This window comes from Tachyglossus aculeatus, chromosome 21 (genome assembly GCF_015852505.1).
Source record: "Tachyglossus aculeatus isolate mTacAcu1 chromosome 21, mTacAcu1.pri, whole genome shotgun sequence".
Taxonomy (NCBI): Eukaryota; Metazoa; Chordata; class Mammalia; order Monotremata; family Tachyglossidae; genus Tachyglossus; species Tachyglossus aculeatus.
This window is the reverse complement of record NC_052086.1, coordinates 18777995-18796537: the sequence shown is the minus strand read 5'-3', so window position 1 is coordinate 18796537 and position 18543 is coordinate 18777995. Positions and strand designations below refer to the sequence as shown.

At 44.7% G+C, this 18543-nt stretch overlaps 1 protein-coding gene across 1 annotated transcript in view; it reads right to left on the bottom strand.

Annotated features, from left to right (window-relative positions):
- The window catches only part of BCR (BCR activator of RhoGEF and GTPase), a 231435-nt gene that overhangs the window by 30740 nt on the left and 182152 nt on the right, over nucleotides 1–18543 (bottom strand). Inside the window, exons 14-16 of the mRNA XM_038762448.1 lie at nucleotides 18284–18358; nucleotides 8032–8129; nucleotides 7113–7244 (exon numbers count right to left, since the gene is read on the bottom strand). Of these exons, the coding sequence (XP_038618376.1) occupies nucleotides 7113–7244; nucleotides 8032–8129; nucleotides 18284–18358 (305 nt within the window). The remainder of the gene's footprint in view (nucleotides 1–7112; nucleotides 7245–8031; nucleotides 8130–18283; nucleotides 18359–18543) is intronic.

Below are 18543 nucleotides of genomic sequence, written 5' to 3'. Positions count from 1 at the left end.
AAACGCTCAATAAATACAACTGATCGATTGATTAAGGGGGAGAATTTATTTAGTTCCTTAAAGCTTTCCTTAAAACTTAGAGAGTTTCTGTTTGATGCTGAGATATGTGAACAACCACTGTAGGTTTTTGAGGTGTGGGGAGTTGTGGATTGAATGGTGTTTTATAAAAATGATTCAGGCAGCCGAGTGAGGTATGGACTGGGCTGGACTGGGGCAAGACTGGAGGACGATGATGCAGTAGTTGAGGAAGGATATAACTGCTTGGACTAGCGTGGTTACAGTTTGGATGGGGGGCGGTGGTTCTAGAGACGTTGTGATTGTGGAACTGACAGGATTTGGCGACAGAGTGAATATGCAGGTTGAGTGCAAGAGATGAGTTGCCAGAAAATGTCATGGTTATGGGCTTGTGAGATGAGGAGGATGGTGGTGTTTAGGGTTTTTTTTTTTTACAGTGATGGAAAAGTTGTGGGGAGGAGAAGGTGTGGGTGGGAATACAAGGAATTCTGTTTCGAACATGTTAAGTTTGTGGTGTTGGTGGTGCATCTATGTGGAGATATCAATGAATCAATCAATCAGGAAATGTGAGACTTTAGAGAAGAAGTCAATCAATCACGCCCTTACTGCGTGTGGAGCACTTGGGAGAGTGCAATACAAGGAGCTTCCTGGAATCACCTACAGAGATAATAATAACTATGGTATTTGTTAAGCGCTTACTAAGTGCCAGGCACTGTACTAAGCGCTGGAGATGGCAGTTGAAGTCGTGGGAATGTATGAGCTCTCCAATGGGTGGTATAAACGGAGAATAGAAGGGGAGCCAGACCTGAGCCTAGAGGGACCCCCACAGTTAGGGGTTGGGAGGAAAAGGACCAGCTGGCGAAAGAGACTGAGAAGAAACAGAGAGACAGGAGAACCAGGAGAGGACAGTGTCCCTAAGGCCAAGATATGGTAGTATTTCCAGGAAATGGGGATGGTCCACAGTGTCAACGACTGGGGTAGATAAAAGAGAATTAGACAATTAGATAATTAAGTGATTTACCCAAGGTCACAGAGCAGTCAAGTGGTGGAGTCGGGCCTAGAAGCTGGGTCTCCCAACTCAAAGTCTTATGACCTTTTCCACGAGCCAACACTGTCCCCCTGTTTTTATCTTTCTAATATATGACCACCCGAACTGCATGCAGTAGTTCACGTGCAGGCATAGCAGTGTTTGAAATAGTGGCCAAAACCAGGGCTGGATTCAGGGAGCCAGGGGCTTGGAGCAAGGACCAGGACCATGAAGAAGAAGAATAATGAAGCAGCATGGCTCAGTGGCAAGAGCATGGGCTTGGGAGTCCGAGGTCATGGGTTCAAATTCCGACTCTGCCGCTTCTCAGCTGCGTGACTTTGGGCAAGTCACTTCACTTCTCTAGGCCTCAGTTACCTCATCTGTAAAATGGGGATTAAGACTGTGAGCCCCACATGGGACAACCTGATCACCTTGTATCCTACCCAGCACTTAGAACAGTGCTTTGCGCATAGTAAGCGCTTAACAAATACCAAAATTATTATTATTATTAATAGCATTTGTTAAGCACTAACTACGTGCTAGGCACCGTACTAAGCATAGGGGTATCCAGATACAGTCCCTGTCCCACATAGGGCTCACAGTCTTCACCCCCATTTTACTGATGAAGTAAGGCTCAGAGAAGTTAAATGACTCGCCCAGGGTCACACAAGCAGACAAGTGATGGACCTGGGATTAGAACGCAGTCCTCTTACTCTCAGACCTGTGCTCTTTACACGAGGCCACGCTGCTTCTCACTAGAAGCAGCTTGCTCCACTGAACCTGTGATAATAGGGCCTTGGCAAAGCAATGCTTTTGTTCAGTCTTCAGTACTTTTCCTGGTGGTGGTGCCAAGCATCTTGTTGACTTTCTGGGCTGCCACAACCCACTGAATCCATCATTTGGGGGAAGGCTCTAAGACATCTTTCTACCTGCCCTCCTATTACAACCCAGGCCACTTCCTTCCTCTTAATACCAGCCTACTTGCCGTACCCTAATCTGGTCTATCTCGCCGCTGACCTCTCGCCCACGTCCTTCCTCTGGTCTGGCCCGCCCTCCCCCTTCATATCCGACAGACAATGACTCTCCCCACCTTCAAAGCCTTATTGAAGGGACGTCTCCTCCAAGAGGCCTTCTCATTTCCTCTTCTCCCACTCCCTTCTGTGTTTGTCTGATTTGCTGCCTTTATTCACTGTCCACCCCCAGCCCCACAGTCCTTATGTACCTATCTGTAATTTATATTAATACGTAGACTGTAAGGTCATTGTGGGCAGGAAACGTGTTTACCAACTCTGTTATATAATTACAGTGTACTCTCCCACGTGCTTAGTAAGCAGCGTGTCTCAGTGGAAAGAGCACGGCCTTGGAGTCAGATGTCATGGGTTCAAATCCCGGGTCCGCCACTTGTCAGCTGTGTGACTTTGGGCAAGTCACTTAACTTCTCTGTTCCTCAGTTACCTCATCTGTAAAATGGGGATTTAAACTGTGAGCCCCCATGTGACAACCTGATCACCTTGTAATCTCCCCAGTGCTTAGAACAGTGCTTTGCACATAGTAAGCGCTTAACAAACACCATCATTATTATTAATACAGTGCTCTGCACACAGTAAGTGCTCAATAAATCAGATTGATTTGTTGGTTGATCCTTGAGCCACGGCTGACGATTGAGAGTCCATTGTTGTGAAATTGCTTTGGGTGACTTTCCTCTCAGTGCACTTATCCTTACCTGCTCATACTGTAGCTCATGAATCATCCAAGTCACTTAACTTCCTGGTCCCTCAGTTTCTTCATCTGTAAAATGGGGACTGTGAACCCCGTGTGGAACTGAGGTGCAGAGAAGTTAAGCGACTTCCCCAAGGTCACACAGCAGGCAATTAGCAGAGCCGGGATTAGAACCCAGGTCCTCTGACTCCGAGACCAGTGCTCTTTCCACTAGACCACAATGCTTCGCAATACCTCCCCAGTGGCCACAATCTCCCCACAGCATCTGTATATATGTTTGTACAGATTTATTACTCTATTTTACTTGTACATATTCACTATTCTATTTATTTTGTTAATGACGTGCATCTAGCTTTATTTCTATTTATTCTGATGACTTGACACCTGTCCACATGTTTTGTTTTGTTGTCTGTCTCCACCTTCTAGACTGTGAGCCCGTTGTTGGGTACGGACCATCTCTATATGTTGCCAACGTGTACTTCCCAAGTGCTTAGTACAGTGCTCTGCACACAATAAGCACCCAATAAATACAACTGAATGAATGGATGATGGGAAACTTGAAGGTGAGAGATCCCAAACACTCATAAGGAGCAGCATGACACAGTGGATGGAGCACAGGCCTGGGGGTCAGAAGGTTATGGCTTCTAATCCCCGCTCCGCCTCTTGCTGCTGTGTGACCTTGGGCAAATCACTTCTCTTCTCTGGGCCTCAGTTACCTCATCTGTAAAATGGAGATTGAGACTGGGAGCCCCATGTGGGACAGGGACTGTGTCCAACTCCATTTGCCTGATTTGCTTGTATCCACCCCAGCACTTAGTACAGTCCCTGCTACATAGTAAGCACTTAACAAATATTATTATTATTATTATTATTACTCTGCACCCAGAGCACATTATCAGCATATGGGAATCATAATCATTACCACAGGAAATATGCACGCTAAAAATATGACACAGTTCAAGAAGGGTTTGGATAAATTTAAGGACCAGAAGTTCATAATTAATAATTATGGTATTTGTTAAGTGCTTCCTATGTGCCAGGCACTCGACTAAGCGTTGGGGTGGATACAAGGAATCAGGTTGGACACAGTCCCTCTCTCCCGTGGGGCTCGCAGTCTCAATCCCCACTTCACTGATGAGGTAACTGAGGCACAGAGAAGTGAAGTGACTTGCTCAAAGTCACACAGCAGACAAATGGCAGAGCCAGGATTAGAACCCCAGGCACTTGCTCTATCTGCTAGGCCTCGAGTTAGGGCTATAGAGGGAAACGTTTGGGATATTTAGGGTACACCTTACTCATGAGGATGAAATGAAAGGAAGCCAAGTAACCATTACATGCTTCCTCCAGGTATCCTGTTTCCAACTGTCTGAGGTTGAATGCTGGCTTACATCGATCATTGATCCAAGCCAGCAGTGACATTTCTCATGGTTTTCTGGTGCCACATTTCCACAGCAAATGCTTTCCCAAAAATCGTCCCCTCCTGGGGCCTGCTCTCCTAATCTGAGAGGCCCCTGCTGGCCCGGGTGTCTCCGGCTCAGACATCTCCACACCCAGTTCGTCTCAGTAATAATAATAATAATAATGATGGCATTTATTAAGCGCTTACCATGTGCAGAGCACTGTTCTAAGCGCTGGGGAGGTTACAAGGCGATCAGGCTGTCCCACGGGGGGGCTCACAGTCTTAATCCCCATTTTACAGATGAGGTAACTGAGGCTCAGAGAATCAATCAATCAATCAATCGTATTTATTGAGCGCTTACTATGTGCAGAGCACTGTACTAAGCGCTTGGGAAGTACAAATTGGCATCACATAGAGACAGTCCCTACCCAACAGTGGGCTCACAGTCTAAAAGGGGGAGACAGAGAACAGAACCAAACATACCAACAAAATAAAATAAGTAGGATAGAAATGTACAAGTAAAATAAATAAATAAATAGATAAATAGAGTAATAAATATGTACAACCATATATACATATATACAGGTGCTGTGGGGAAGGGAAGGAGGTAAGACGGGGGGATGGAGAGGGGGACGAGGGGGAGAGGAAAGAAGGGGCTCAGTCTGGGAAGGCCTCCTGGAGGAGGTGAGCTCTCAGCAGGGCCTTGAAGGGAGGAAGAGAGCTAGCTTGGCGGATGGGCAGAGGGAGGGCATTCCAGGCCTGGGGGATGACGTGGGCCGGGGGTCGATGGCGGGACAGGCGAGAGCGAGGTACAGTGAGGAGATTAGTGGTGGAGGAGCGGAGGGTGCGGGCTGGGCTGGAGAAGGAGAGAATGGAGGTGAGGTAGGAGGGGGCGAGGTGATGGACAGCCTTGAAGCCCAGGGTGAGGAGTTTCTGCTTGATGCGCAGATTGATCGGTAGCCATTGGAGGTTTTTGAGGAGGGGAGTGATATGTCCAGAGCGTTTCTGGACAAAGATAATCCGGGCAGCAGCATGAAGTATGGATTGAAGTGGAGAGAGACACGAGGATGGGAGATCAGAGAGAAGGCTAGTGCAGTAGTCCAGACGGGATAGGATGAGAGCTTGAATTAGCAGGGTAGCGGTTTGGATGGAGAGGAAAGGGCGGATCTTGGCAATGTTGCGGAGCTGAGACCGGCAAGTTAAGTTAAGTGGCTTGCCCAAAGTCACACAGCTGACAATTGGCGGAGTCTGGATGTGAACCCATGACCTCTGACTCCAAAGCTCTTTCCACTGAGCCACGCTGCTACGGCCAGCGGACACACTAGGGCCAGCTCCTCCGTCCTCCCAGCAGTCACTTCTTTGCCTTTCTCTTCCCAAAGTGTCGAATCCATTTCACCTCCAGATATTTATTTTTAGCCCCAGTCTGAGCTTCCTGGCCTGAAGAGACTGTCTTCTGGCTGGCCATTCAGTATGGCCAGGAACGGGAAGCCAGTGGCTTCCTCCTCTGTCTGAGGTCTCTTTTGGAAGGGTGGGGAACACACTGCTCTAAACGACTTGTTCTCCTCCTTAACTAGGGCTCCTCTGGGGCTCTGAATTCACTCTATCCATTGTATTTATGCACACTTACTCATTTTGGGTTGGAAGAAGGACAAGAATGACAATAACATTTGGCATTTTAATTTGTACATTTTCTCTTTAGGATCTCAAAGCACACAGGGGACGTGGAACAGTTTATCTCCCTGACAATTTTTTGGAGTATCATTCATCGTTTCCTGATTGAAAGTGGGTACTGTGTTCCCCAGGCAGGACTACAGAGAAACAGCGTGGTGTAGTGGATAGAGCACAGACTTAGGAGTCAGAAGGTCCTGGATTCTAATTCCGGCTCCGCCCCTTGTCTGCTGTGTGACCTTGGGCAAGTCACTCCATTTCCCTGGGCCTCAGTTACCTCATCTGTAAAATGGGGATCAAAGCTGTGAGCCCCACGTGGGGCAGGGACTGCGTCCAACCCGATTAGCTTGAATCATCCCAGTGCTTAGTACAGTGCCTGGCAACATAGTAAGTGCTTAACAAATACCATGATGATTATTACTGTCATCTCTGGTAATCATATATTCTAACGCAGGTATGAGCTGAAAGTAGGAAGCCAATCATTCCATGGGGAGGGTCCTGGGAAATCCACAGCAAGACACAGACTGCAAGAGGATGATGACGGGGATGGTATAAAAAGGGGACTGTCTTCCACTCCAACCTAATTAATGATGGTTTGGACACTCTGTGACTCAGTTTCCTCAAATGTAAAACAGGGATTAAATATCAGTTCTCCCTGCTACTTAGACTGTAAGCCTATGCCCTTCTTCCCCATTACAATGTAAGCTCTATGAGTAAGGGAACTTGTGCCTTGGTGCAGTGTTCTTCACTAGTGCATTTTTCTCAGTAGGTGTTCAATAAACACCATACCTACTTCTACTCTCCTTTATTCCCCCATATTTCCACTCAGGAGCCCAACATGGGGGCTTAAGATGGCAATGCAGCACTTTAAAGCAGTAGCTGTGGTGTTTTAAAGCTCGAAGTGGTGGCCACTATTTCTCTGGGAGCCCACCTGCATATATCTCTTGTCAGCAACAATGCCTTCCCAGAGCCACCCCCTCACACAATGGGATGAACTGTGGATTTTTCTTGTGGGAATTAAGAGACATAGACCAAGAAAGTTGGCAGAGGGTTCCATTAAGCACTTCTGGAGGCAGACATTTAGCAAGGCAAAATAAATCACTCATGTCTTGGCTTAGTTGTCCCTTGTCCTCAACTGTTTCAGCCACAAAACTATCTGCTTCTTCACTCTGGAAGTCCAGGGGGGCAGATATCAAGACACCTGGTGTGAAAGATTGGGGTGTGGGGGGGGGGAAAGGGAGATATGACTCTACCAAATGGAAAACTGTAGCAGCAGAGCCTCACCTGAATCTGACCTTTGCCCATGATCCTGTCTGTGGTCTCGCCGTCTTCTTTGGTGATCTTGGTTTTGTTGTAACACTTCTCATAGCACAATATTCTCAAGGTCTGGGAGCCCTCCAACTCAATCTCGAACTCCTGCGGTCGCAAAGAAGAAAATCCTCAAGTTAGCTAACAAACCAGCAGAAGGGCTATCGGCTACCACAGTAAAACAAGGCACCGGTAGGCGCGGCTCTTTTCAGAAATGTTTTCGATTCAGCAACAGACAAATCACATCCGATTTCTGAAGGACTCGAATCCACAAAACTTCAAAAATCATTTCTTTTTCACTGAAGGATCAGTTGGTTCTTTCTTACTGCCACTTTTAAAAGTGGGTCACCCTTTTCCCTTTTTTAGATAAGAAATGTGAGTCCCAAAGACCAAGTGATTGGACCAAGATCACACAGCAGCTCAGTGAGTCTTAGTTCCTGTTCATCTGGCCATGCAAACCATCTTTAGTACACTCCAGCGGGTTTCTAGAAAAACCACAAATGTGATTACTCCCTATTAAAAGACTCAATTTAAACAACTACAGTAATGTCCCCAAAATAATTTTTAAGAAGGGTACCTTTTCTTTCCAAACTATTTTCCCTAAAGATGTTGCCCTCAGAATGCTGTCATCAGTTACTGAAAATATGAGATTTCCATTTTGTGGCATATTTCATTTCGCAAACATGGAAATACAATTTCCTGCAATTATCATGTTGGGAGGAAGTGACACAACACTGTGTGTGCTTTTATGCATTTAGCTCATGCAGGTGATATTTGTCTAGTGCCACAGAGATCACAAATGTAAATAGTCTCCGTATGCTAAAAATATTCTGGCCTTGAGAATGGAGACAGTCTATTACATGTCATCAGTTACCCAAATTACCATCATCCTCACCTCGTTCCAGTTTGGTTCAGTTGTGTCCCTATACACTCGAGTCTTGGCCTTGTTCACAAAATACCCAAAGGAGTCTACCTCGAGCGTGCAGTACAGATCTGGTGGAGAAGGTGAAGAAAGTCAGGGTTTGACACCATCATTAGCGCTACTGGATTACAAACAAGAGACATTTTGGCTCAGCAAAATGGGCATATTTAAGGTTGCTCGCTGCCTTTTTTTTTCCATGTCTTTTTTTTTTCTTGACCAACTCAACCTCACTATCGATCAATCAATCAAAGGTATTTATCGTGCACTTACTGCATACAGAACACTGTATTTAGCGCTTCGGAGAGTACAATACGACGGAGTTGGTAGAGACATTCCCTGCCCGTAATGAGCTTACAGTTGAGGGACTACGATTCAAAGTACTTTCCACATGGTCATGCTACCATTTTGTACTTCGCAATTACACATGTGCCCTCTGATTTTACTGTTAGTGACATAAGCGCTTAGTACAGTGCTCTGCACACAGTAAGCGCTCAATAAATACAATTGATTGATTGATTTCCTGTGAGTACAAACAACACCGCCGTCCACCACGATCTATCTCTCTCTTCATGTAAACACACCCAGCTACTCACACACACCTCCACTTTGTACTGACTATAACTAAGGTTCTTCTTAATAATAATAATAATAATGATGATGATGATGGCATTTGTTAAGCACTTACCATATGCCAGGTACTGTACTAAGCGCTGGGGTGGATACAAGCAAACCAAATTGGACACATTCCCTGTCCCATGTGGGGCTCACAGTTTCAATCCACATTTTACAGATGAGGCCCAGAGAAGTGAAGTGACTTGTACAAGGACACACAGCAGACAAGTGGCAGAGTTGGGATTAGAACACATGACCTTCTGATTCCCAGGCCTGGGCTCTATCCACCATGCCATGTGGCTTTTTCAAAAATTGTTTAAGAAAACTGCCTTCTTTAGAGCTTGTTTATACAAATACTCAAATTTTTCCTTAAAATATTTTAGAAATTCTCCTTCAGTGGGAGTTCATCCCAAAACAAAGGTATATTAATGTAAACAGGGGCTCTTAGATTGTAAGGCCTTTCAGGGAAAGGAACCAAATTGAATTTCCATGTATTCTCTCCCAGTGTTTTGTATAATGCTCTGCACATAGTGCTTAATAAATGCTATTTTGAAACGGTATTTGTTAAGCACCTACTATGTATCAACCACTGTTCTAAACAGTGGCGTAGGTGAAGTTAATTAGGTCGGATACAATCCCTATCCCTTTATGGGGTTCACAGTCTAAGTCGGAGGGAGAACAGTTGAGGAAATTGAGGCACAGAGAAATTAAGTGACTTGTCCAAGGTCACGGAGCAAGCAATTGGCAGAGCAAGGATTAGAACCAAGGTCCCTCTCACTCCTTAGAGAAGCAGCGCGGCTCAGTGGAAAGAGCCCGGGCTTTGGAGTCAGAGGTCATGGGTTCAACTCCCGGCTCCACCACTTGTCAGCTGTGTGACTTTGGGCAAGTCACTTCACTTCTCTGGGCCTCAGTTCCCTCATCTGTAAAACGGGGATGAAGACTGTGAGCCCCCCATGGGACAACCTGATCACCTTGTAACCTCCCCAGCGCTTAGAACAGTGCTTTGCACATAGTAAGTGCTTAATAAAATGCCATCATCCCAGGCCCATGCTCTCTCCACTGGGCCATGCTGCTTCTCAGTGCTATTGCTTTTTAAAGATATGCAGATGGCAGTAGCAGGCAATTTCACCCATTTCATATTTCTCCAGAGGCAAAAAAAGGAAAAAACTAACAAAGAAAAACCTTCAGTTGCCCAGAGGAGGCTTTTCCACCTGGTGACACAGCAAGAGACTAAACCAACACAAATACTGAATCTGGAACTGGGAAGAGAAAAGGGAAGAGAGGCAGACAGGAAGTCTAAGAGCCATCGATGCCAACTTTTCATTTTAGGCATGAGGCAAAAAGCGGGCAGGGTTCTTATTTGGAGAACAAGCTGGTTGGAATTAGGGAGTGGCGGGCATACACACTTTGAAAGCGTAGGAGGTTAGGAAGACTCCATTTTTGGCTGTTTAAATCCCCACTTGGAAACTCTTTGTTCTTCGCTAAGATGTGCCTTTTTAAAGGGACATCTCCTCCAAGAGGCCTTCCCTAAGCCCACTTTTCCCTCTTTTCCACTCCCTCCTGCGTCACTCTGACTTGCTCCCTTTATTCATCCCCCCTTCAGCCCCAGAGCACTTATGTACCTATCTGTAATTGTATTTATTTTTATTAATCTTTGTCTTCCCCTCTAGACCATAACCTTGTTGTGGGCAGGGAATGTATCTGTTATATTGTTCTCTCTTGAGCACTTAGTACAATGCTCTGCACATATTAAGTGCTCAGTAAATATGACTGACTGATTAACTTTGCAGTCCTGCTTGGAGGCACTCGGGTTTCTCCAGATACCTAGTCTGAGGCATGGCTGGGCATCCATGCCAAACAGATCACTCAGTCAATCCATTGTATTTATTGAGCACTTATTCATTCATTCAATCATATTTATTGAGCGTTTGCTGTGTGCAGAGCACTGTACTAAGCACTCGGGAGAGTACGATACAACAATAAACAGAAACAATCTCTGCCCACAGTAAGCAGAGTCTAGAGTTGGGGGAGGCAGACACTAATATAAATAAATAAATTACAGATATGTACATTAGAGAAGCAGCATGGCTCAATGGAAAAGAGCATGGGCTTTGGAGCCAGAGGTCATGGGTTCGAATCCCAGCTCCACCACATGTCTGCTGTGTGACCTTGGGCAAGTCACTTCACTTCTCGGAGCCTCAGTTCCCTCATCTGTAAAATGGGGATTAAGACTGTGAGCCCCACGTGGGACAACCTGATCACCTTGTATCCCCCCCCAGCGCTTAGAACAGTGCTTTGCACATAGTAAGTGCTTAACAAATGCCATTATTATTATTATTATTATTATAAGTACTGTGGGGCTGGGAGGGGAAAAGAAAAAAGGGGGCAAGTCAGGGCAATGCAGAGGGAGTAGGAGAAGAGGAAGGGGGGGTTTAGTCAAGGAAGGCCTCCTGGAGGAGATGTGCCTTAAATAAGGCTTTGAAGGGGGAGGGAGAGTAACTGTCTGTTGGATTTAAGGTTATGAGCAGAGCACTGAACTAAGCACTTGGGAGAGTATATTACAACAAAGTTGGCAGACAAGCTCCCTGCCAAGAGCAAGCTAAAGGGGGAGACAGATATTAAAATAAATAATGTACAATATTTAATTTGAAACAGAGAGGTTACAGCTTGAAACCCAACAATCAATTAACCATATTTATTGACCACTTACTGTGTGCAAAGCATTGTACTAAGCGCTTGCTTGATGGTGGGCAACATCCCCATCACTCCCAAGGAGACAGTACCTCTGTTATGGGCTCTCCTTGGTGAGCAGGGTTTCCTGCGACTATAGAAGCCTTGGTAAAGAAGCTGCATAAAGTAATAATAATCGTCATCATAATAACTACTGTGGTATTTAAGCGCTTACTATGTGTCAAGACTGTTCTAAGCACTGGGGTAGGTACAAGTTAATCGGATCAGACACAGGCCTTAAACCACACAAGGTTCCCAGTTTAAGAAGGATGGAGCATGGAGCCTAATACACTAAAGGCTCACAGAGAGAGAAAAAGTCTTATTCGGATGGGCCAACCAGATCTTCCAGAAAGACGAGTGAAACACTATTTTAGGATTAAGTCTAGAAAAGGGGAGAACTGGATTTTGGGCTTCTTATGGTCTACGAAATGATATTTTGTGGTAGCTGTTACATCAGTCAATAATAATAATAATAATAATGGCATTTATTAAGCGCTTACTATGTGCAAAGCACTGCTCTAAGCACTGGGGAGGTTACAAGGTGATCAGGTTGTCCCACAGGGGGCTCATAGTCTTCATCCCCATTTTACAGATGAGGTAACTGAGGCCCGGAGAAGTGAAGTGACTTGCCCAAAGTCACACAGCTGACAATTTGGCAGAGCCGGGATTTGAACCCATGACCTCTGACTCCAAAGCCCGTGCTCTTTCCACTGAGCCACGCTGTGCAGAGTATTGTACTAAGCGCTTGGGAGAGTACACTATAACAGAGTTGGTAGACTTGTTCCCTGCCCACAAGGTGCTACATTGTCTCTGATTTGCTAATTTACACTTAGTTTTAAAAATAATTTTATACCTTTAAAAAAACCAAATTCCCTGAGTGTATACGTTTTGCAAGGGAGAAGTTCTCCATTCATTCAATCGTATTTATTGAGCGCTTACTGAGTGCAGAGCACTGTACTAAGCACTTGGGAAGTACAAGTCGGCAACATATAGAGACGGTCCCTACCCAACAACGGGCTCACAGTCTAGAAGGGGGATTGCCTAGTGGATAAAGCACGGGCCTGGGGGTTAGAAGGACCTGGGTTCTAATCCTGCCTCTGCCTCTTGTCTGTTAAGTGACCTTAGGCAAGACATTTCACTTAACTGGGCCTCAGTAACCTCATCTGTAAAATGGAGTTTGAGACTGTGAGCCCCATGTGGGATGGGGCCTGTGTCAATCAATCAATTGTATTTATTGAGCACTTACTGTGTGCAGAGCACTGTACTAAGCGCTTGGGAAGTCCAAGTGGGCAACATATAGAGACGGTCCCTACCCAACAGTGGGCTCACAGTCTAGAAGTGGGCTCACAGTCTAGAAACTGATTTAAACTGATCAGTGTCTAAACTGATTTACTTGTATCCCCTCCAGCATCTAGTACAGTGTTTGGCACAAACACCACAATTATTATTATCATTATTAATTATAACTACTACTACTAATTAAAAAACACCTCAAAATGAAAATTTGAGAGATTTCTAGAAGTGGGCTCACAGTCTAGAAACTGAGTTAAACTGATCGGTGTCTAAACTGATTTACTTGTATCCACTCCAGCATCTAGTACAGTGTTTGGCACTTAAACACCACAATTATTATTATCATTATTAATTACAACTACTACTACTAATTAAAAAAAATCTCAAAATGAAAATTTGAGAGATTTCTAGAAGTGGGCTCACAGTCTAGAAACTGATTTAAACTGATCAGTGTCTAAACTGATTTACTTGAATCCACTCCAGCATCTAGTACAGTGTTTGGCACTTAAACACCACAATTATTATTATCATTATTAACTATAACTACTACTACTAATTAAAAAACACCTCAAAATGAAAATTTGAGAGATTTCTAGAAGTGGGCTCACAGTCTAGAAACGGATTTAAACTGATCAGTGTCTAAACTGATTTACTTGTATCCACTCCAGCATCTCATACAATGTTTGGCTCTTAACACCACAATTATTATTATCATTATTAATTATAACTACTACTACTAATAAAAAAAACCCTCAAAATGAAAATTTGAGAGATTTCTAGAAGTGGGCTCACAGTCTAGAAACTGATTTAAACTGATCAGTGTCTAAACTGATTTACCTGTATCCACTCCAGCATCTAGTACAGTGTTTGGCACTTAAACACCACAATTATTATTATCATTATTAATTACAACTACTACTACTAATTAAAAAGTACCACAAAATGAAAATTTGAGAGATTTCAGCACAAAGAAAAAAGCAGTCATAATATCAGTAGGATCAATGGAGCTGCCACTGTGGTGATCCAGCAAACTCTGTGTCCCCGTGGGAATCATTTATATGCAGCCGCCAGAAAACGCTCTTATCTCTGCATCCCAAGACCTGGGCCAGAATTTAAGATCACTGTAATTCATTCAATCGGATTTATTGAGCGCTTACTGCATTCAATCGTATTTACTGAGCGCTTTAGAGCACTGAAATTGCAGCAGGACACCAGCAGAAGGCAGTAGGACTTTAGATTCAAATTCAGACCATAAGGAACAATTACGAGACCGGGGAATTTGAGGAAGCAAATGAGACTTTAAAGACAGTTTTCTTCTATTTGCCTGGTATTTGGGCAAACTCGATCTACTTACAAAGTTTTATCTCGGACAGAATAGGTGACACGGGAAGGGAGAATCTCGGGAATCTCTGGAGGGTGCGGGGTGGGCTCCTTCTACGGCCCAGCCCGCACCCTCCGCTCCTCTGCCGCTAATCTCCTCACCATACCTCGTTCTCGCCTGTCCCGCCATCGACCCCCGGCCCACGTCCTCCCCCGGGCCTGGAATGTCCTCCCTCTGCCCATCCGCCAAGTTAGTTCTCTTCCTCCCTTCAAGGCCCTACTGAGAGCTCACCTCCTCCAGGAGGCCTTCCCAGACTGAGCCCCTTCCTTCCTTTCCCCCTCATCCCCCTCTCCATCCCCCTCATCTTACCTCCTTCCCTTCCCCACAGCACCTGTATATATGTATATATGTTTGTACATATTTGTTACTCTATTTATTTATTTATTTATTTTACTTGTACATATCTATTCTATTTATTTTATTTTGTTAGTATGTTTGGTTTTGTTCTCTGTCTCCCCCTTTTAGACTGTGAGCCCACTGTTGGGTAGGGACTGTCTCTATATGTTGCCAACTTGTACTTCCCAAGCGCTTAGTACAGTGCTCTGCACACAGTAAGCGCTCAATAAATACGATTGATGATGATGATGGAATTGGGAAGTGCGACACAAGCAATTGCTAGAACGGTGATTCCTCAGAGGGGAAAACTTTGAGACAGGGAAGCTGGGCCTAAAGAGCCACATCGGCGCTGAAAGGAACAGCCTCGGACTATCTCAAGTCCAAGTGAAGAAAAGGACGTGTGAATTTGGGGACTGCATATATGTATATATGTTTGTACATATTTATTACTCTATTTATTTATTTATTTATTTTACTGGTACATACTTATTCTATTTATTTTATTTGGTTTATATGTTTTGTTTTGTTGTCCGTCTCCCCCTTCTAGACTGTGAGCCCGCTGTTGGGTAGGGACCGACTCTATATTTTGCAAACTTGTACTTCCCAAGCGCTTAGTACAGTGTTCTGCACACAGTAAGTGTTCAATAAGTATGAATGAATGAATGAATGAATGAATGAATGAATTTGGGGGTGAAAAGTGAACCTTCCTGTTGGCTGGGCCATACAGAGAAGCAGCGTGGCTCAGTGGAAAGAGCCAGGGTTTTGGAGTCAGAGGTCATGGGTTCGAATTCCGGCTCCGCCACGTGTCTGCTGTGTGACCTTGGGCAACTCACTTAACTTCTCTGAGCCTCAGCTACCTCATCTGTAAAATGTGGATGAAGACTGTGAGCCCCCCGTGGGACAACCTGATCACCTTGTAACCTCCCCAGCGCTTAGAACAGTGCTTTGCACATAGTAAGCGCTTAATAAATGCCATTATTATTATAATACAAGGAAATGTCTAACTAGGGATGCTGGGGGAAGGAGAGAGAAGCAACATGGCATAGTGGATTACAGCAGGGGTTTGTGAGTCAGAAGGACCTGGGTTCTAATCCCAGCTCTGCCACTAGTCTGATGCGTGACCTTGGGCAAGTCGCTTCATTTCTCTGGGCCTCAGTTACCTCATCTGTAAAATGGAGACTGAGGCTGTGAGCCCCATGCAGGACAGGGACTGTGTCCAATCTAATTAATTTGCACCTATCTGTAAGGGGAATACTGTGGAGGAATAACCAGGAGGGCTCTTAGTGGCACTTAACCAATCTAGCATGCCAGGTCTGAATGAACACACCACGCATACCCCGGTTACAACCCCAGAACTGCAGGCCCCTTGATTCAGATTCCTGGGAGGGAAGACTCAGTGGATGGGCCTAGGAGTTAAAAGGTCATGGGTTCCAATGCTGTCTCTGCCACTTGTCTGCTCTGTGGCTTTAGGCAAGTCACTTCACTTCTCTGTGCCTCAGTTACCTCATCCACAAAATGGGGATTAAGGCTGTGAGGCCTATGCGGGACAGGGAATGTGTCCAACCCGATTTGCTGGTATCCATCCCAGTGCTTAATACAGTGCTTAGAAAGAGCTTAACAAATATCATCATCATTATTATTACAATAAACAATAACCGCATCCCTGCACCAGGTGCAGGATGGCCCAACATCAGGAATGTAGTCCTTATCTCACAGAACAAGGACAGATACAAAGTGGGAAAATGCTGAACTTGGTCGGGGGGGGGGGGGAGGAGGAATACTTCCCAAGGTGATAACATGCCCAAAACCCCCTCCTTCCTCTACTGTTGTGCATGAGACCAGTACAGCTTAAAAAATTTGCTGCTTCTCCCTTGTTTCAAGATGCCACCTTGAGTGATAATAATAATAACTGCAGCATTTTTTAAGCACTTACTACGTGCCAGGCTCTGTACTAAGTGCTGGTATGGATATAAGCCACGAGAAGCAGCGTGGCTCAGTGGAAAGAGCACGGGCTCTGGAGTCAGAGGTCATAGGTTCAAATCTTGGCTCCACCAATTGTCAGCTGTGTGACTTTGGGCAAGTCACTTCACTTCTCTGGGCCTCAGTTACCTCATCTGTAAAATGGGGATTAAGACTGTGAGCCCCCCCGTAGGACAACCTCATCACCTTGTAACCTCCCCAGGATTTAGAACAGTGCTTTGCACAAAGTAAGCACTTAATAAATGCCATTATTATTATTATAAGCAAATTGCGTTGGACATAGTCCCTGTTCCACATGGGGCTCACAGTTTCAATCTCCACTTTACAGATGAGGTCACTGAGGCACAGAGAAGTGAAGTGACTCACCCACGGTCACACAGCAGACAAGTGGCAGAGAAGGGATTAGAAATCATGACCTTCTGACTCCTGGGCCTGTGCTGTATTCACTACTTTATACCTACGTCGGTCTATTGTGCTCGCAGTGGTTTTCCTGTGCAGCTTCTGTCTGAGTGTGAGTATGCTCCAGCATTAAAGTTGCTTCCACCTACAAGTTTCTGTGTGCTTGTATTACCAGTACCCGTATGAACCTGTCCTTGAACTGACACTATCCCAGTGCTTAGAATAGGGTTTGACATATCATCAATCGTATTTATGGAGCGCTTACTGTGTGCAGAGCACTGTACTAAGCGCTTTGGAAGTACAAATTGGCAACACATAGTATGCACTTAGCAAATACCATAAAAAGATAGGGAACCCAAAACGATACTGGAAATGAATGGGCTAAGCAGACACGCTCGGAATCCTAAAACTGCTTAAACTCAAGTTTAGGATTAAGGTCACATTCTGAAACTGGATTTTATTTGAGGCTTTTTTGATACTTGTCTAGTGTTTAGTGGAACTGCTTGTCTGCTGAATCTATTACATGCCAAGGCACATTCTATGTTGTTTCCCAATTCTTGAACTTCCTTTGAGTTCATTCATTCAATCATATTTATAATAATGATGGCATTTGTTAAGTGCTTACTATGTGCAAAGCACTGGGGGGGAATACAAGGTGATCAAGTTGTCCCATGTGGGGCTCACAGTCTTAACCCCCATTTTACAGATGAGGGAACTGAGGCACAGAGAAGTTAAGTGACTTGTCCAAAGTCACACAGCTGACAAACGGCGGAGCCGGAATTAGAACTCATGACCTCTGACTACCAAGCCTGTGCTCTTTCCACTGAGCCAACAGTATTTATTGAGCGTTTACTGTATGCAGAGCACTATACTACTTGCTTTCTCAGTACAACACTTTGTACCTCTTTGAAAAAAGAAAAACCTACATAAATTATGTTCTGGGTTTCTAAATTCTTACTTGTATTCACTCTCCCGAGGGAAGGAGCGGAACATACGAAGGCAAGACAGCTCAATTTCAGCCATGACGCTGGACCGGATAATCTGAATCTCATGAGATTTCAGGGCTCTTAGGAGGTAATTTTTCAAGTATTGGGTTATGGGCAAGTAATAATCTTGTAAATTTTCAGGTGTTCTGACTGAGAAATACACTTTATAAAATGGAGAGAAAAGGCTAGAGAGCCTAGCTGACAAAGCCTAAAAAGGTGTTTAGTCAAAAGACTGGGTGACTAAGCCAAAGTGAGGTCAGAAAGTGGTGAACCCCAAAAGAAGAATGCAGCCAGGAAATGTCCTGGGTCACAGACTCAACTCCCCTCAAACAAGATCAGCCAAGAGGGTTTGGGGGTTGAATATGCTAGTCTCTATTCATCTGGGGACTTTGATTTATCTGAAAACGGCATTAATTCCCCAATTTCTATATGCTGAGTTGCTAATCTGAGGATCCCCGCTTCCAAATTCCCTACAACCTCTCTCCCAGACTAGATACATCCTACTTACTTGAACTCTGCTTGAATCCACTGGCTGAATGGACAATGACATTCAGGAATCCATATAGTCCGGGAGATTCATCATCTGTGCAAGACACCAGAGGTTAATTCATATTTTCTTGGATAGAAAGCGAGATGGCAAGGGAAGATGCTTTGCCTGATCAAAATATACACCGAGAAGATTACCTGCTTGAAGTCAGCTAGTACGCAATCAGCCTGATTAACCCCAATGGTTTCCAGAACACCAGATAATGCTCTTACATCTGTTTG